This window comes from Neodiprion virginianus, chromosome 4, assembly GCF_021901495.1.
Source record: "Neodiprion virginianus isolate iyNeoVirg1 chromosome 4, iyNeoVirg1.1, whole genome shotgun sequence".
Classification (NCBI taxonomy): domain Eukaryota; kingdom Metazoa; phylum Arthropoda; class Insecta; order Hymenoptera; family Diprionidae; genus Neodiprion; species Neodiprion virginianus.
The window spans coordinates 25,764,228-25,783,259 of record NC_060880.1 but is presented as its reverse complement, the minus strand read 5'-3'; the positions used below and the strand labels follow the sequence as shown (position 1 = coordinate 25,783,259).

General features: G+C 39.4%; 2 protein-coding genes across 2 annotated transcripts; both read left to right on the top strand.

Moving 5' to 3' along the window:
• Positions 1–288: 288 nt before the first annotated feature.
• On the top strand, positions 289–3,953 carry LOC124303521 (mite allergen Der p 7-like). The gene is made up of 5 exons (XM_046760808.1): positions 289–382; positions 1,142–1,274; positions 3,024–3,176; positions 3,264–3,418; positions 3,640–3,953. The coding sequence occupies exons 1-5, from the start codon at positions 318–320 to the stop codon at positions 3,818–3,820; spliced, it is 687 nt and encodes a 228-aa protein (XP_046616764.1). The 5' UTR covers positions 289–317; the 3' UTR covers positions 3,821–3,953.
• A 2,036-nt stretch (positions 3,954–5,989) lies between these two features.
• LOC124303522 (uncharacterized) lies at positions 5,990–10,148 on the top strand. The gene is made up of 5 exons (XM_046760809.1): positions 5,990–6,126; positions 6,893–7,025; positions 9,236–9,388; positions 9,476–9,630; positions 9,859–10,148. The coding sequence occupies exons 1-5, from the start codon at positions 6,062–6,064 to the stop codon at positions 10,037–10,039; spliced, it is 687 nt and encodes a 228-aa protein (XP_046616765.1). The 5' UTR covers positions 5,990–6,061; the 3' UTR covers positions 10,040–10,148.
• Positions 10,149–19,032: the final 8,884 nt, after the last annotated feature.

Sequence of the window (19,032 nt, the reverse complement as noted above, 5' to 3'; positions counted from 1 at the left end):
CTGTATTTTTGGGCAACGGTTGAAAATGATAATGGTTAATAACCGCACATTAACCATCACTAGAAATATCTTTGGTGTATGTAAATACCAATATAATTGTTGGACACAAATGCCGAGATTTTATCCAAAACGAATTTTGATTATAATATAGAAATGCACACTTATCGCACATGCAAATGTTGTGGTGACCGATAAAATAATGTAAGAGATTTTACGTCATGTATAAGTAATCTCGCCGAGATAATCTCGATGATTTTTGCAAAAAATCTATAAAATAAAGCATTCCAGTTACGGACTCTAGTCACTGTCTCATCACCATGAAGACTGTTCCGGCACTGTTCCTCGTCCTCGTAGCGGTGGCTTCTGCGACCAAAACGCACCAGTAAGATTACATATGCGTTACTTCTTGTTCTTGTTGAGTGAAATATTTACCCATACACAACTGAAATAATAATTCGGAACCAGTTCGTTCACTTGCCAAAGTTGTCAAAGTTTCAAATCGGTAGAACTACCATAGCAACGCTATTGAACCCAATTTTCGATAGTTGAAGATCAAGAATTTAGGCAACAATCAGATCTTCGTGTATTTAGTTTGTTGCAGAGATTTGGTCATATGGTCGCGCCACATCTAATGTCATTTCTGATATCGTAGATTTTTATTCTTAATCATTCGGATCGAGCATAATTACATCGAGGTAGACAAAAAGACCAGTTGAAATGAAATGAACCAATTAAAGTTGCAGCCTTATTATCCATTCGCCAATTCATCGATTAAAAATATATTGTCCGTCTATATTGGGATCGCAAAAAAAATACTGCGATGATTGGTCCTTGTTTCTAGCATCCTCAATTATTGGCAAAGTAGCTCATTACTCTGATATTTGCTTTTATGAAATGATGCTCGATTCCTGAGTGGATTAAGATGAGTCGAGTTCAAGGATCAACATTCTATGAAAAATTTCAATAAAGAATTTTGGTAACTTTGCAGAAACACTATGAGATTCGAATGCTAGATAATTTTTGTCATTGGGTATAGAACTTTTGAATGTTTTTTTATGCTTTTCTTCAATAAGCTTTCCACCGCTGACGTAACGATGTGTGCATCTATCGAATTTTCGACCTGACTGTGCTTCTTATACAGGAAACGATCCACCACCTATTCGGCTAATCTGAACGACTATGTCGACGAAGTGGTAGAAACTCTGCAGGCGTATGTCAGTGCAAGTAGTCTTGAGCCACTATCAATTCCGAACGTCACGGAATCCTTCTCCGTGGTAAGTTGGAGTTAAATTTAATTGCAGATGACAGTTTAGAAGAAAATTAACAGAGAAAAAACTGGCAGAATAAATTTGTGTGGCAATTTTACAAATTCGATGACCACTGATGCAGGATTGCACTTTTGGCTCTATAAGGATTCGAATACAAATTTTATTTTACAGTATCTAATGAATATGTTTATACATAGGCTGCGTAATAAAATGGTGAGAAAGTTATGATTCGTGAAAAAATCGCACTCGGTAGTTTTATTTTTATGAAATTGAAAGTTTCGCGGGATTGTGTGATCCTCGCGAGTACGTAAATGGCGTAGTAGTCGATCAATTCGTGGCTATAATCTTTGAGAAAGCAAATTAATTGCTCTGGACGATCTTAACGCAAGCTAATGAGTGCCCGGTAAATGTACATTATTATAGAGTGCGTAAAGTTTTATCGGTTCAATTATCGTTCTTGATGATGACGATAAGTCGCTCAGCGAAAATTGCAAGAACATGATCTTGTACAAAAATGTTATTCCAAAGCTGTTATGCGATTATCTTTACAAAAGGAAAATTTTGGGTCACCGGAAGGAGTCAGTCGGTCGTAGGGTGAAAGCCGAGGCGAGAACCAAGGCCTATGAAAGTGATTCCCATGTTTTGTAAATCTTCAACGAAAGCTAGAGTGAAATCTGTCAAGGTCTCCTCTCGGCCTGACTTCGTTCTTGCGGGCGAAAGTTGGGTCCACGGATCACCGACAGTCTGACTTACTCCTGAACCAGGTATCGAGTACGGAGTTCGGAAAAAGTACGTCGATGAGCCTCGAGTCGAGATCAGAGTGGAGCGGACGGATTAGACGCTCCGGGAACATCATTTCTGCCAGGGAACGAACGTCAAGTCGAGTAATGCCGTTGAGCAACCGTCGTGCTCAGGGTTCGGGTCGAACACAACGAGTCACACATTCAGCTCCAAGCTTGGAACGAGACTGATGAGAGAGAGTGTCAACTGTTGAACACGCGAAGGATTTGCTGCGGGTGGTCGAAAGGACTCGACATCGTTGACTTTGGACGATTGAAAAGATAGACGGTCGACACAACGCACTGGCTAATTGGGATTTAGGATACGAATCGTAGAGAGATCTTCCAAGGGGTCGCAGCGAATGACTGCAAGGAGTAGAAGCCGGCGGGTCGAGAAACGAAAATCACGATGCTGAGGTGAAGGAGGTAAGGAGGCCACCCAGTGGAGATCCAGGTCTTCGGTTCAAGGCAATGGAAAGTGAGGCCTTACTCCAGAAAGATTTGAAACGCGGCTGAAAGCGAGAGTGACTTTGCAGGGAAAGTGAGAGTATGCGAGAATTCACCTTCTCGCCTGACGTCACTGACCTCACTCAACGTGGATCCGTATTGGCTTGCGTGCAGAAAGTGAAATCCGTACTGCTGCTCACGTTGGGCTGTGAAAGATCGGTTTTGCCATTTAAATTTCCGAAAGGTTTGTCAGTTGGAAATCAGCAGTGATTTCCAATGTCAAAGTATGCCTCAACTTCACTGAGATCCATTGATTCACTACTAATCTCTTGAGCGAACGGTGCTGCGAAAATGTCGTCAAACCAATGAACAACTCGGGTGACAGTCAACTTCGCATTCTAACGTTTTTGCCCGCTAATAAATACAACTTGACTATTCTCCTGCAAGGATTAAAGCTATAATTTTGATTATACATTCCTGAGTAGGTAATCCTTTTGTCTAGTAACGCTGTTACGTTCTTTTTTTTCAGACACACCTGTTGATCACCTTGAGCGGACGCCTTTCGCTGTACGACGGAGAGATGACTGGTTTGTCGTCAGTGAAACGTTACGGCGACGTAAATCTTGGATACGATGGAGAAACTCTAAGTTTCGATGCTAACATGGGCGTCGACGTAGCAACGGTGAGTAATCACCGATGGTGTACAATATAAATTACGACCTCATGATTTTAATTCTCTTTCTGAATTTTCGACCCTACCCCATTTCAGGCCGCTTACACGTACTACGCGAAACTTTTGGGCAGTCTTCATGAGACTGGAACCGCAACGGTAACCTTCAAAAAGATCGACACCACCGTGGGCTTCAGCGCAAACGTGCACAATTACACAATCGCTTTCGATTCTTTTGCGGTCAACAGCATCGGGTGAGTTGACCAAGATTCGATTTAGTTTAACGGGGGAATTGTTTTTATCGAAAATGGATTCGTCTGCAGGGTAAAGCTGTGCGACTAACTTCTACACCGTTTCTCTAAAACTCACTAATGTCCAATAATTATAAACGGGACTGGAACGCTTGAAAATTTATATCCTCCGTCATAATGACCTTATTCGAAATGTTTAAAATTCGTTCATATTCCAACCACAGAACATCCTCTGCCGAGCTGAGTGGCAACGTGCTGACTGACTGGATTGCCGACGCCGTTGCTGACATCCTCTTAGCAGTCTCCAAGAGCAGCATCATCAGCCAGATCAACAGCGAAGCTGATTCGGTATTGTCGTCCATCGTCGACGAAGCAAACGCCTACGTGACTTCACTGCTTTCCTAGATTTATACGAATGAATATTGTTGATTGAGACGTTTTACACCGCCGAACTTGTGTGAAAATTTTGACGATGCTGTCATCTTAAATACATCGTCTCTTTCTCGTTCACGAACCTCTACAACGCATTGCTATTGAATTACTGTTTTTGTTTTATTTATTACCACACTTGCCACCGTCCTCGTCAACTTCCTTGAACATCTTGCAATGAACTTTGTCACTTGTGAGAGTCGGAATATCAGTCAAGTTCATGTATACGATACGAGCAATTCTTCGAGAGTTGAACTTCCACAACGACTTCGGAGAATAGCGTAGGGAAACTACGAAGCAGAAAAAAGCGCTGAGGAATGAAAAGCAAAAAATAATGAAGCTTAAGCTGAACTTTAAAGTAAAATAAGGTGATTTTATTCCTGACGAAAAATTGTAGTAAAATACAATAAATGGAATCCCTCATATGGAGTGTTTATGAAAATGCCTTTCCAACAAACCATTTTTTGGTTCTTTCGGGACGATTGTAACATGTTTTTGCATTCAAAATCATTATAGAGAGATGGATTATTATTCGTAAGAACATTTACGTGCAGTGACTTACGGTTGATGAAGAAATATGATTTTTAAGATTTTTTTTACTTCGCAGAAAATATGTACATTTATAAATGGCTAATTATTAACCTACGATAAATTAGTGAATGAAATTATGCTAGGAGTACGAAATGGTCAATCTGCTATGTTATAGGCATCGATTATATTTCCGCACCACGAGCATTTTTACAAGTTCTAGATGTGTGTAACAAAATATTGATCCAACTCCAATGCACACGGCAGAAAGTAAATAAAAAGCAATTGGTACTTTCGTTATTACTGATAAGCCGATAATGAGTGCGCGAAATTTCTTTTAAATCGGACACCAGTCGTGAATTTTAGACAAAATATCAAATCATTATTATTATCGTAAATTTGACCGGACGATTTCGTCCAACGATTTTCATCTCTCGATTTATGTGTCCCAATAAAGTGCAGTGCGAATAGACAAATTTGAGTAACATTCACGAATTCACAGGAATTGAAAAATCTGAGAAAAAATACAATTATGACTCGGTACGATGGACAAACTCAAAAAATAATTAATTGATGAAATGAGATGAAGATAACCGGCAAAATCGACACTTTTCCATGGTATGTAAGATCATGCATGATGTTTCATACGTACATGTATATTCGAGCAATCAAGCCGTGCAGGTGCCAGTCAGGCGGCCCAATCAACAATCGATATCACCACCAGACTACAATATAGTCGATTATGTGTAGGTACATATCATTTCAATCAGATGGCAGATAGGTGTACACAAGCGATTTATATTGAACATACATAATTCACAACGTAGTTTGATACCGGTTTTTTACCACAACGAATATAACAATTTTTCTGTGTGATTTTTTTTGTCCTCGAGTATTCTTTATCTCGCCGCTTGATTCAATCGAACTTCAGAGTACCGAATCTCATTTGCTGATAAAGACAATTAGAGTAATAAATGTTCGTGATTCCTTCATCCGTCCTTTTCACAATGCGAAAATCATATTAGAAACTCTAGTTTTGTCTTAATTGTTGTTTTATTTTCGTCATGTACTTTTGGGAGGAAATCGTAAATAGTTTCGAAAGGATAATATTTTGCCTGTATTCGGTCCTAATTGCAAAGTTTGGAGAAAACTCGAAAAACACAATGACTCGATGTTCCTTCGGAAGAACCACATATTTTATTCGTCTTAGGTATCAGAAGATTTTGTTAAAATAGGTACTGTCACACTAATGATTTGAATATTATTGGAATCACTATAAAATTTGGTACGAGTGACCACGGTTGAAAAGAATAATACCTTATACTAGATTTTCGGTTATAGAAACAAATCGCATTTTCATTTTTCACCCGGTACTGTATTTTTGGGCAACGGTTGAAAATGATAATGGTTAATAACCGCACATTAACCATCACTGGAAATATCTTTGGTGTATATAAATACCAATGTAATTGTTGTACACACCTGCCGAGATTTTATCCAAATGAATTTTATCTGTAATATAGGAATATGCACTTATCGCACGTGCGAACGTTGTGGTGACCGATAATATAATATAAGAGGTCTTACGTCGTGTGTAAATAATCTTTCCGAGATAATCTCGATGATTTTTGCGAGAAAACTATATAATAGAGCATTCCAGTTACGGACTCTAGTCACTGTCTCATCACCATGAAGACTGTTCCGGCACTGTTCCTCGTCCTCGTAGCGGTGGCTTCTGCGACCAAAACGCACCAGTAAGATTACATATGCGTTACTTCTTGTTCTTGTTGAGTGAAATATTTACCCATACACACCTGAAATAATAATTTGGGATCAGTTCGTTCACTTGCCAAAGTTGTCAAAGTTTCAAATCGGTAGAAATACCATAGCAACGCTATTGAACCCAATTTTCGATAGTTGAAGATCAAGAATTTAGGCAACAATCAGATCTTCGTGTATTTAGTTTGTTGCAGAGATTTGGTCATATGGTAGCGCCACATCTAATGTCATTTCTGATATCGTAGATTTTTATTCTTAATCATTCGGATCGAGCATAATTACAACGAGGTAGACAAAAAGACCAGTTGAAATGAAATGAACCAATTAAAGTTGCAGCCTTATTATCCATTCACCAATTCATCGATTAAAAATATATTGTCCGTCTATATTGGGATCGCAAAAAAAATACTGCGATGATTGGTCCTTGTTTCTAGCATCCTCAATCATCAGCAAAGAAACTTATTATTGTGACATTTGTTTTCATGAAGTCATGCTTGATTCCTGAGTGCATTAAGACGAATTGAGTTGAAGGAATAACAAAAACATTCTATGCGGTATTTGAATGAGAAATTTTGGTAACTGTGCAGAAACACCCTGAAATTCTAATGCTGAATAATTTCTCGTATCCGATACAGAAGTTTGAACATTTTTTTAATACCCTATTTTGAATAATCCTTCCACCGCTTATGTGACGATGTAAGCAACCAACGGATTCTTGACCAGAGTACGCTTGTTTTACAGAAAACGCTCCACCACCTATTCGGCTACCCTGAACGACTATGTCGACGAAGTGGTAGCAAATGTGCAGGCCTTTGTCAGTGAAAGTAGTCTTGAGCCGCTGTCAATTCCGAACGTCACGGAATCCTTCTCCGTGGTAAGTTGGAGTTAAATTCAATTGCAGAAGACAGATGAGAGGAAAATTAGCAGAGAAAAAAAACCGGCAGAATAAATTTGTGTGGCAATCTTACAAATTCGCTGACTAGCGACGTAGGGTTGCAATTTATGCTCTAGGGTATAAATACAAGTTGAATTTCATAAAATTTCACACACACACACATATATATATATATATATATATTCATTTATTGGCTGAGTAACAAAATAGCGAAGTTTTAATCCGTGAAATAATCGCCTTCTGCATTATTGTTCTTCTAAAATTAAAAGTCTCGCGGCGATCGTGTGATGCTTGATCCTAATCGATCAGCCAGGTGTTTTGAATCTTTGAAAAAGCAAATCGACTACAACAGATGATCTCGATGCAAACTAATGAGTGCCCGATGAATGTATATTATTGTAGAGTGAGTAAAGTTCTATCGGTTCGATCATCGTTATCGATGACGATGATAAGTCGCTCAGCGAAAATTACAGGGTCATGATCTTGTATAAGGAGGCGAAGCCCAATCTGTTGTGCGATTATCATTCGTTTTGCAAAGTCGGAATTTTAATTGGAGTTACGCTATTATTTGTCAATGATATCATGATATTGTAGAGACTCGGAAAATTTAGCGACTATCAATAAACAAAATATGATCATGCGAACCATCAAAGGCAAACGTATTGTGCATCAATCATACACTATACCCGAAAAATCTGCATAATGTTCAACGACCTACATGTGAAATGACGAATCAACTTTCAACCGATGTACTCGAATTTAATCGAATTGGGAAAAGTGGAAAGAAACCGAACTTACTTGCACTGGTGTTTTTGCTACGTGAGCATCTCTACAACAAAAGAAAAAGTGTTCACTGGATGGTGGACTTAGCCAGCGGCTTTGGCCTGGATAGTACCCTTGGCTGAAGTACGGATCTGGTTCAAGCGAGGAATGACCCGAAAGCAGTGACGGGGAAAGTCGGCTTCGAGGGCACGACGAGGAAGAGGAAAGTTTTGGGTCACCGGAACGAGTCGGTTGGTCCTAGGGTGAAAGCTGAGGCAAGAACCAAGAAGTATGAAAGCGATTTCTAGGTTTGAAAACCTTCAACGAAAGCGAGAGTGAAATCTGTCAAGGTATCCTCTCGGCCTGACTTCGTTCTTGCGGGCGAAAGTTGGGTCCACGGATAACCCACAGTCTGACTTACTCCTGAACCAGGTATCGAGTACAGAGTTCGGAAAAATTACGTCGATGAGCCTCGAGTCGAGATCAGAGTGGAGCGGACGGATTAGACGCTCCGGGAAAATCATTTCCGCCAGGGAACGAACGTCAAGTCGAGTAATGCCGTTGAGCAACCGTCGTGCTCAGGGTTCGGGTCGAACGCAACGAGTCACACATTCAGCTCCAAGCTTTGAACGAGACTGATTATCGAGTGTCAACTGTTGAACACGCGAAGGATTTGCTGCGTGTGGTCGAAAGGACTCGACATCGTTGACTTTGGACGATTGAAAAGATAGACGGTCGACACAACGCACTGGCTAATTGGGATTTAGGATACGAATCGTAGAGAGATCTTCCAAGGGGTCGCAGCGAATGACTGCAAGGAGTAGAAGCCGGCGGGTCGAGGAACGAAAATCACGATGCTGAGGTGAAGGAGGTAAGGAGGCCACCCAGTGGAGATCCAGGTCTTCGGTTCAAGGCAATGGAAAGTGAGGCCTTACTCCAGAAAGATTTGAAACGCGGCTGAAAGCGAGAGTGACTTTGCAGGGAAAGTGAGAGTATGCGAGAATTCACCTTCTCGCCTGACGTCACTGACCTCACTCAACGTGGATCCGTATTGGCTTGCGTGCAGAAAGTGAAATCCGTACTACTGATCACGTTGGGCTGTGAAAGATCGGTTTTGCCATTTAAATTTCCGAAAGGTTTGTCAGTTGGAAATCCGCAGTGATTTCCAATGTCAAAGTATGCCTCAAACTTCACTGACAATGAGATCCATTGATTCACTATTAAATTCTTGAGCGAACGGCGCCGCGAAAATGTCCTCAAAACCAGCGTGTAGCCAGGGTAACAATTCACGTCATGCTCTAGTATATTTGCCAGTTCATAAAATGCAACTTGACTATTGTATTGCAAGGATTAAAGGTGTAATTTTAATTATAAATCAGCCAGAGTAATCCTCCTGTTTAATTACATTGTGACGTTCTTTTTTGAAGAAACCACTATTGATCACCTATAGTGGACGTCTTTCGCTGTACGACGGAGAGATGACTGGTTTGTCATCAGTGAAACGTTACGGCGACGTGAATCTTGGATACGATGGAGAAACTCTAAGTTTCGATGCTAACATGGGAGTCGACGTAGCAACGGTGAGTAATCACCGATGGTGTACAATATAAATTACGACCTCATGATTTTAATTCTCTTTCTGAATTTTCGACCCTAATTCATTTCAGGTCGCTTACACGTATTACGCGAAACTTTTGGGCAGTCTGAAAGAGAGTGGAACCGCAAAGGTAACCGCCAGGAAGATCGACACCACCGTAGGCTTCAGCGCGAACTTGAAGAATTACACATTCGCCTTGGATACTGTCGCGATCAACAGCATCGGGTGAGTTGAGCTCAATTCGATTTACTTTAGCAAGTGAGTTTGTTTTTCCTTTTGATCGAGAATGGACTTGCCATAGGGTAAAGTTGTGCGTCTAATTCATATGCCGATGTCCTAAAATTTATCGAAACCAAATAATTACAACAGGGATTAGAACGCTTGAAAATTCACAGCCTTCGTCGTAATTACCTTATTCACAATGTTTCAAATTTTTTCAAATTCTGAACACAGACGAACCACTGCCCGGCTTAGTGGCAACGTGCTGACTGACTGGATGGCCAATGCGGTTATTAATATCGTCATAGCAGCCGTCAAGAGCACCGCCATCACCCAGGTCAACAGCGAGATTAATTCGGTATTGACGAACGTCGTCGACGAAGCAAACACCTACGTGACTTCACTGCTTTCTTAGATTCGTACGAATGAACATTGTTAATTGAGACGCTTTACACCGCCGAACTTGTGTGCAAATTTTTATGATGCTGTCATCTTAAATACATCGTCTCTTCCTCTTTCACGAACCTCTACAACGCATTGCTATAGAATTAGTGTTTTCGTTTCTTAATTACCACAATTGCTACCGTCCTCTTCAACTTCCTTGATCATCTCGCAATGAACCCTGTCAATAGTGAAAATCAGTTTCAGTCCAGTTTCTGCATATTCATCAACGTGAAACGAAGAATTCTTTGAGAATTAAACTTCCATACCGACTTTGGAGAATAACACAGTGAAACTCGGAAGAAGAAAATAGCGCAAGGGAAACTAACGAAGCTGAACTTACGCCTTAGGCGGAAGTTTAAAATGCTTTAAAGTGATTTTATTCCTGACATGAAACGGCAATAAAATAGAATAAATGGAAACTCTAATACCGAGTGTTTTACAAAAATGTAGGATCGACGAAACTCGAGTGCAGCAATCTCTTAGGTTTTCTCTAAAGCGGAATAAAAGTTGCATGTTAAACTTCGAAACGGTACATTTTTACACTCGACCGTAAAACCCAAACTTAATTTTTAGAATATGGCGAGTGTTTCCTTTACAATTCAGACACCATTATGGCTTTAGCAGACCGTCAGACTTTAAGATTTACTCAGAAATTTACGTCTCGGACAATTTTCAAAGCCGGTTATAAATTCGTATCTCCGTAATGTTATCATATATCAATCACAGCCGATCAATTGCGATTCGATTATCTTTCTAATAACTCAATTAAGAACCGTGTAAGTTGCGATCGATAAAGTTCTCGTAATAAATCGATAACGAAGTTGATTGTTTACTGTGTGTATACCTATAAGTACAATCTAATGATCTAATTAAAGTCGTCATGCGAAAGAGATTCCGAAATCTGAGTTCAATAATCGAAAACAATCTCAGAAGGTTCCGAGGCATAAGAAATTCTATGTAAATTCTCATTTTTGACGCTGTTTCCAATTTGAACGTGTTTTTTTTTTTCTTGCTTATCATGAAATGCATGCATAATATTGCGGCAAATGAGCTGGCCAGAGGCGTATTTTCCGATTTGCCCCGAGTTTCGTTCGTTTCTTTTCCTTTCATTGTCGCGACAGTTGATGCGGTGCAGAAATAGAGACAAAACGGAGAACCAGAGACATCGGAAAAACGAGTAATTTGTATCCGTGTATGCATCGAGTTCTTCGAAGGTTCTGGGGGCGCATTTTCAAACAACATAGATGAACGCTCCGCTGCGTGTAACATGTGTCGTGTACGTATATTTACTGCATATTATTGGCGTTGGTACGAATTCTGCGTTTGATGCTAATTACGCAATCTGCATGCAGATGCACAGCGACTCGATAGGAATCACCTATAGCTCGAACTTCGAGGATGTCCATCACCCTCTGATCAGAACCGACGGCTCATTGTCAGACGTGTAAGGCTGCGGTGGAAACAACCCTTGGTACCACAATCGGAGAAATTATGTTGAGATTTCAAAATCATATTTTACATGGTGAGATCATCTTGTAAAAATTGTTGAACAATTTTCCAATGACTGGAATAAAAAAAAAAATGTTCGTTTTAATTTAATTTCAACTTCAACAAATTTCAATGCAACGTTAAACATCGGTAGAAGAATTATACCATTGTTAATGGGAGGTTTATACGATGTGGTATTTGACCACTAATTATTTAGTTGCGCTGATTTTTTTTATATTAGCGAACGGAATCCATTCTAATAATTCGTCACGTCACTTTTCTAACGAGAAAAGATTTTCGTTCCGTCACAGAAAGTACTTTCTTCTGCGAGAAAATTTTTTGCATATTTATTGCGGTAACGAATTTGACTTTACTTTATCCACTGAATAGATTTAGTAAGTAGCATAAATTAATTTCGTTGAACGTACCCAAGGCCACTTAATTATTTTGTAAAATGTCATGAAATAACTATGTGACTGAATCAATATCTTTATTTCGGATGTGTAAATATATTTAGTTCGATTACATTATTTTGCAATCTTAAAGCAATATCATTTGATTTATTTTGGTTCTCACAAAAAAATCTTGTGTCCCCTGCAAAAAGTATCTTTCAAAATTCGTCTACAAAACAATTTTCTTGAGTTTAGAAGAGTAAGAAAAATTCTCCGTGTGCATATACCGTTGCACTGGAATCAAGACTTAGTTTCGGGATAAAGAATGGTACAATTTTCTATAATTGTGCAAATGACCATGCTGAGAGACAGTCGAAGCGTTCATAAATACGGTACTTGATTATAATTTAAAATCGACGAATTAACGACTGTGCTGACCGCCTCTAGTAACGCTTCATCTGTACCAGAAGTGATTTTGGAGCTTTTTTCACTAGAATTTTCTCCCCAGGGTGGCGTCGGTCAGAGGTCCACTCCTGCGTGTGGTGTTACCGGAGGATCAGTATAATCCGTAATCCGATTTGCCTGCAGTAACGAGGTTAGCGTCACTGAATAGTCTGAATTTTGAGCGGAGCCTAAATTGCGCCGTGTGAATGGGAGACTTTGATTCGATTTGGCGAACGCTGCGTTACGCCTGCGTAAAGCGAGTTGCCTAACCGCAGGCGCTTTCGGAACGTCATTCGATTAACCGCAGACGCTGAGCTGTGCAGCCTGTTTCGTTAAAATTGAAATATTAAATGCAATATGTAGCTGCGGGATTGATTTTCGCTTTTTGCGAGAAAAAAAGGACAAGAATAAATTAAAATGTAATAAATAAAAAAAGACAGGAAAAAAACTAAGCAAGAACAAACTTGATCGATTTCTCTCTTTTACATAACAGAGATTTCAAGTTTTAATTAGAAAATTAAATCAATAAAAACTATTTGACCGATGTTTCTTGATCATCGAACACAGACCCGATTCCTGAAAGAATTATCCTCGATCATATACTTACTTGTGAAATAATTCCATTTATCGCAGCTGCAGAAATATTTCCACAATGCTATCAACACAGAGCTTTTATTCACTATCGGACACCACACACAAGCACAGATTTTTACGCTTACTTGTGTGATAAATATTCATTACGATACGTAATACAGTTTTCTCTCAATGCAGACGCTGTGCCGTATTCTTACGGCCTGCAGCAGTTTGTTATAAAAGAATATTAACTACAAGACTTGTAGACACTCGAGGTTCTGATTGAGGCATTGTGCCTTGCACTGCTAACGAATACATTCATTGCACTGTACAAGCTTCGAGATGAGAAAAGAACTTGCAATCAATTCGAATGCACCCAATTTCTTCGTTTGCCATGCATGTTGACGCTTGAGAAGTATTTCATGTGAGGTTTTGTTTTTCCTTTGAAATCGAAACAGTTAAGTTTTTATGGAAAAAATATTCTTCAACCAATATTAGACCAGTACTTGAAAAAATCTTTTATTTGTGAAAATTATAAACAAATTTGGGCCCTGGTATGACTTCACGATATGAATGATAGATACAAGAAACGATTTGCAGTAATATTTGGTGCAGATAAAATTTACTATAAATCAAGCTGCTTATCGTTGTAATAAAAGTACGATATCGGCTTGAACGGAATTTTAATTAAGTCTCGGTGATGGAATTATATACACTCATGTTGAATTAATATTGACGACATATAAAAGAAATTCTTCTGGTACAAAGAATATCTCTGTATGCACTTTGGAACGCGGTGTAAATGAGAAACGCATTGTACCGCACTGGTTTCAGATTGTTAAGATTAATTAAAATCTCTGGGATGCAAAGAGAATCAGTCTGAAGTAATTCGTGAGTCAATTGAAAGGAGAACGCGGTAAACGAAACAAGAACCGCTGTAATGAAAGATTTGAAAGCTTCTTCTAACGATGCAGATGTCTTACAGAATTCGTCCGAGATACGCTAATCGAATTATCAGCCATACCGCGCTAACGAAGCAAAGTCTAACGAGTGAAAGAATAATTAGCGAACGTTTCGAGTTGAAAAACAAACAAAGTCAAGCATATGATTTAGTTTTTCTTTCTTCACTTAATAATAATAATAATAAAAACTCGTAAAAAGTTCAGAACATGGTATGACAAGGGAAGAGATAAATCAGGGCGAACATAATGATAAACGCAAAAGCCTTTATACGCTGGTTCAAACAATTATCGGTAAAAGAAAAACTTTTTCTATTCAGTCTGCGTGGATTCTTCAACCGTGTCGACAAATGTAAAGTCAAATCCAGAAGCAAGATATCGTCGGGGGTCCCATGTAGCCGGATTATAGATATGCAAATTCAACCGCATTCAGACTCATATCCAACTCTTCATCGCCGGATCATATCGAGACTTCATTTTCTTCCTCTATTGTGCCGAGCAAACGTACCGTTGCATCGCAAAATAACCCTCCAAACTTATATCCTGTACCATACATTTCGTTAAAGCTGCAGTTCAACGCACATTTGCATCTCATTGTGCAAAGCATAGCATTGAATTTAAATTGACTTTGCGGAAGTGTAATTTTTTCGGATAATCGTCGTTGATTTTAACTCGTTGAACAATATTTGCGCGACTCAAATTAAAACATAAGCGCGTCATTGAAACCGCAATATCGTTATTCTGGTTTTTAGCTATAATTGTCATTGAACTGAATTTTGCGCCTATTTTTAAGAAAAAACACGTTCATACTATACATGGTGATGAAAAATTTTATCGAGGGCTGTTGAAACAATGCAGATATTCCCGCTGAAGTGAACGCAATGATGTGTATTCCCAGTCTAGACGATGGTATTGAGTGAAGCGTTTGAATGCCGGCTGTGCACTGCTAGATAAATAATGATTGTACGAGGAAACAGCTGCGACTGCGAATCATCGAATAAAGCTGAAAAATCTCGATGAGTAGCAATTCAGGCAATCCGAAACACTTGCAAAGATATTTCAAGCTAAATTAAACACGCCAAGCGAAGCGTAATACCCGTCTTAATATTCAAGCTCAAAGCTTGGCTGACGTAAGTAAAAGTTTTTTTGCAAAATTATACGACTGTCTAATAAAACAACGCCATTCATTTTTCTCTTCATCTTCGGCACAGCTTCCGGGCTTTGTATTTTTTTCCAACTTCAGTATAAAATTCCTTTATAAGATGCTTAAGCTGCCTCGTTCTTTTCTCATTTGGCTGGAATTCGAAGCACTCGCTTCTCTCTAAAGGTTGTAGATATACGAGACACAGAACTTTGAAAAGAGAAATCGGAAAGACATTTAGAACAGTCGAGTCGAGAGCGTTTGAAGCTTGAAAGCTTTTTTGTTTTTGGTCGGTTCCTCACAAATTCTTACGTTTTTTCCACATTTTATTTTTCAACGTAACACCAGGAGCACGAGCTTCATTGCAAAGTGTCAAATCCTCTGCTGATAGGAAGACTAGAATTCGCATGGCATGTACCTACGTTTCATACCCGTAGAGTTTCTGCAAAGTTCTCGTCAACTTTGTTCCCGTTCACAATTAGTTCTCTCGACACCCCGCGACCCATTCACATGCGTTACACACATCGTACAAAAGCTACTTGTTCAAGCCAGAACTATTACCTGCGCACCGAGTGCCATTTTGCTCATTGTTCAAACTATTTCCATCTCGAGCTGCATGCGTGTGCGTGTCTCACATTATACCCGCGCACAATGCTTAAATTATTTTACCCACAGATTTGTTCGCATCTTTTGTTATAAATTGCGTAATTACATCGAAACAACAATTATTTTCAAACAGGTTTTTCGCTTTTCTCAACTTTTCACTCGTGTCAGGCTTTTGGTACCGTTCATCCTTGATAAGTAACAAAAAAATATGTCGCTATTTTTACAAGTAGAATTAGAACGTATATATACGCGATGAAACCTTATTAAATATGTATTTTATATATTTCCTCACACTCTTCGTGTAGAATACCTAATCGGAGAATTTTACTCGACATCGGCCGTAATGTGACGACGACCGAGAGAAAAAGGTGAGTTCAACTTAACTCGTCGATGTACTGCTAGAGCAATTATTATATTCCCACAACGGTCTATCGTCCATTTAACATTGATGAATCTGCCGAAGCTTCTAGCTAATAAAAATAGCGATGGGATTTTTTCTTTTGTGAAGGGATGAGCAGAAAATTTACCAAGTGATTATACGCGTGTCTATACATTTGATAACACTCTTTAGGATAGAGTCAGTATCCTGTTTCAAGTCCAAACCGTGGCTAATTCTGAAAAAAAAAATCTAAAGCAGTTCAGGCTGAATGCGGTGTGAAAAATTCCGTGCAATCATGACGAAACCAGAATACATCAATTTTCTCCCAGCTTTTTCGTTCGGTTCTCAAATCACTGCGAGAGTTTCACGAGTCCTTGATTCGCAGTGTTCGGAGGATGCATGTGGCTTCCAAGCGATGCTGTGTCACCGTCAGATTCGCGTTCAGATAGCGTCGATCCACATTCGACAAAATGAACCCCGCATCCTGTTCCTTCGAAGAGCGAACTACAGAAACGATGAAGTAAGATATGAAAACGAGCGATTGTCATCGCGATATCGACGTTCCGGGAAGGAAAATACCAGGTTTGAGGGAAACGTCGCAATATGCACGGTTAGAGGAAATACGCGAAGTCACCGGAAGTAGAACGAAGCGAGTGAGTCTCTGAATGGCTGCTCGCGTTGACGGGAAGCTGCAGATAAGGTTGTTCTCAGAGTTTGCGCCAGTTTTGCTGGCACGTTGTTTGCATACGTTCAATTTAATCAACCTGACACACACCGTGCGGCTGGTGTGAATATCGATCACCAGCATCTTCCCTTCACCCTGCAACCTGCAAACACTTGGCGACGAACTCGTTTCCACGGCAGTAGTGCCATCGGCTCTGGGGATCGATGCTGCTATCCCCAAATTTGGTAAACACTCGTTGCTGAAACGATGATCGGTTCGCCGTTTGCTTCGTAATCGTAATTGAATCGCTAGAATGGCATCTGCGGCAGTATACTTTTCGACTATCGATGAATAAAAAATACTTTGACTTGTTGACTCGTCGCGGTAATTATTTTCTTTTTCAAACTTGTTTCGATCCCTCTGGACTTGTCCGAGCGCGTCTGATTTTTTTGGACCTATTTTGACCCAGTCCAAACTTGCACGAACTCGTCCAATTTTTTGCGGACCTGTTCCAACATCATCCGGATTTGCCCGACCACATCCATTTTTTTTTCTAACCTTTTTCTTATCATTACTCTTACTCTGTCAAGCAATTACAATTTTTTTCAGATTTTTCAAAATAAATTTGAGCGCGTCATGAATTTTTGAATTTTTTTTTTGGAACACCTCGATGGCCGTAATCGAAAAATCTGAAAAAGTTCCCAAAAACACAGTGTCAGATATAAAAAATATTGGTGCAAAACTCATAATGTCTGGGCTTTTTTTTATTAGCAATTTAATTAGAAAGTTAGAATGCTTGATGACGGATGCTGAAAGTTGTTTTCGATCGTGTTTGGCCGTCCCGCAATGATCAAGTAAATTGGTAACGTACACGAGTGTACAAGATATCCGTAAATAGGCATCCGACAATGAATATTCATCGAACCGATACGAATGGCGTTCGCACAAACCGATCTATAAATAGCCGTGTAATTATCGAATAACAATAGGTATTTAACAGGAACACAGAGCACTGCTTGCATGCCTGCGATAAAATCGAATCGAGTCATTGTGTAACACCATAATTAATACGATTGTTCAACGGTCACGTGGGATAGCCACGCACTTCTTATCCCGGTACATTGTACATCCTAGATATGGTATGCATGTGTATATAATAAATATATATACTATACATATATTTATTTATTCGTAGGTATACCTGATTGTGAGTTAATGTCACGTGGTCGAGCCGGCGCTTCAGGCGATAAAACTAGCATCCTGTACATTCGGAATTGTGCCTGGTAATATTTTAGTAGTTCGATCTTTATTATGCAAGCATAATGTGACACGATTTATTAAAAAGGTTATACCGCACTTGCTAGTTTTTTACCGATCGGTGGATTCACTCTCCTTTCTCACTTCCCACTTTTCTTCAGCGATTTGAATACCTTGATTCAGGGGCTGAGTGAAGAAGTTGGTATTGAATGAATAGCGTAAGTTTTATTGTCGATTCCAGCATCCCGTCTAGACGCTGGTTACAGGTTGGCACATAAGTTGAAAAGTCTCTTCGTTACTTCGGTAATACTTTTTCACAGTCTTGACGGAATCGCAGTATAGCAATTATTCGCGATTTGCCATGTAACCAAAATGAATAACTCTGGATTAAAAATTTAAATTCAAAACTGTTGGCTTCTCAACTTCATCATTGTAATAGGTACCACATTATTCCGAGCGTTAAAACGATTATTCATAGCAAAAGCGAGTCAGCTATAAACTCGTGGTAAAGATCTTCTCTCAATAACTGTTCGGGCTTGTTATTGATCGTTTTATAGTGTAACGCATTTCGTAGTTTCAAACGGTTTTTGCACATACCCTGTCAGAAGAACAGCCGAGGGACAAAATCATAATACATTTTAAGCCGCTTTCGTATAATGGAGATCCAGAACTAGTTACGCGAGCGTTCTTGAGCTTCTCTCAATTTTTTTGAATAGCCGTAGAGACTAAAGTTAATTTTCTCTGGTGGAAAAGGAGAGAAATTCTATAAGCACACACATCGCACCCTTACAATTGAGATGAAGGGGCGGAGAATAGCGTGTTGTGTGATTTCATATACCTGTATGATAAAATACACCCTCGCACAGAGATGCTGTAGAAAAGAAACGAGAAAAGCTCGTCTTGAAACGCACAGTGTGGGAAAGTGGCAGCTGAGCGAGGCAGTGGCTGCAGGGTATTATCCGCAAGTATAAATATTACCGGAATTATACGTACGGCTAACGTCTGATTCACGCTGCAGGTTTTCCTGGACTGAGAAAAAGAAAATTATCTATGTCTAAAGA

Excerpts from the sequence above, each read along its gene's own strand:
- LOC124303521 (XM_046760808.1), top strand. The coding sequence starts at position 318 with ATGAAGACTGTTCCGGCACTGTTCCTCGTCCTCGTAGCGGTGGCTTCT. Across the intron at positions 1,275-3,023 it reads TCACGGAATCCTTCTCCGTG|ACACACCTGTTGATCACCTT; the intron begins GTAAGTTGGAGT and ends CTTTTTTTTCAG. Across the intron at positions 3,419-3,639 it reads TTTGCGGTCAACAGCATCGG|AACATCCTCTGCCGAGCTGA; the intron begins GTGAGTTGACCA and ends TTCCAACCACAG.
- LOC124303522 (XM_046760809.1), top strand. The coding sequence starts at position 6,062 with ATGAAGACTGTTCCGGCACTGTTCCTCGTCCTCGTAGCGGTGGCTTCT. Across the intron at positions 7,026-9,235 it reads TCACGGAATCCTTCTCCGTG|AAACCACTATTGATCACCTA; the intron begins GTAAGTTGGAGT and ends TCTTTTTTGAAG. Across the intron at positions 9,389-9,475 it reads TGGGAGTCGACGTAGCAACG|GTCGCTTACACGTATTACGC; the intron begins GTGAGTAATCAC and ends AATTCATTTCAG.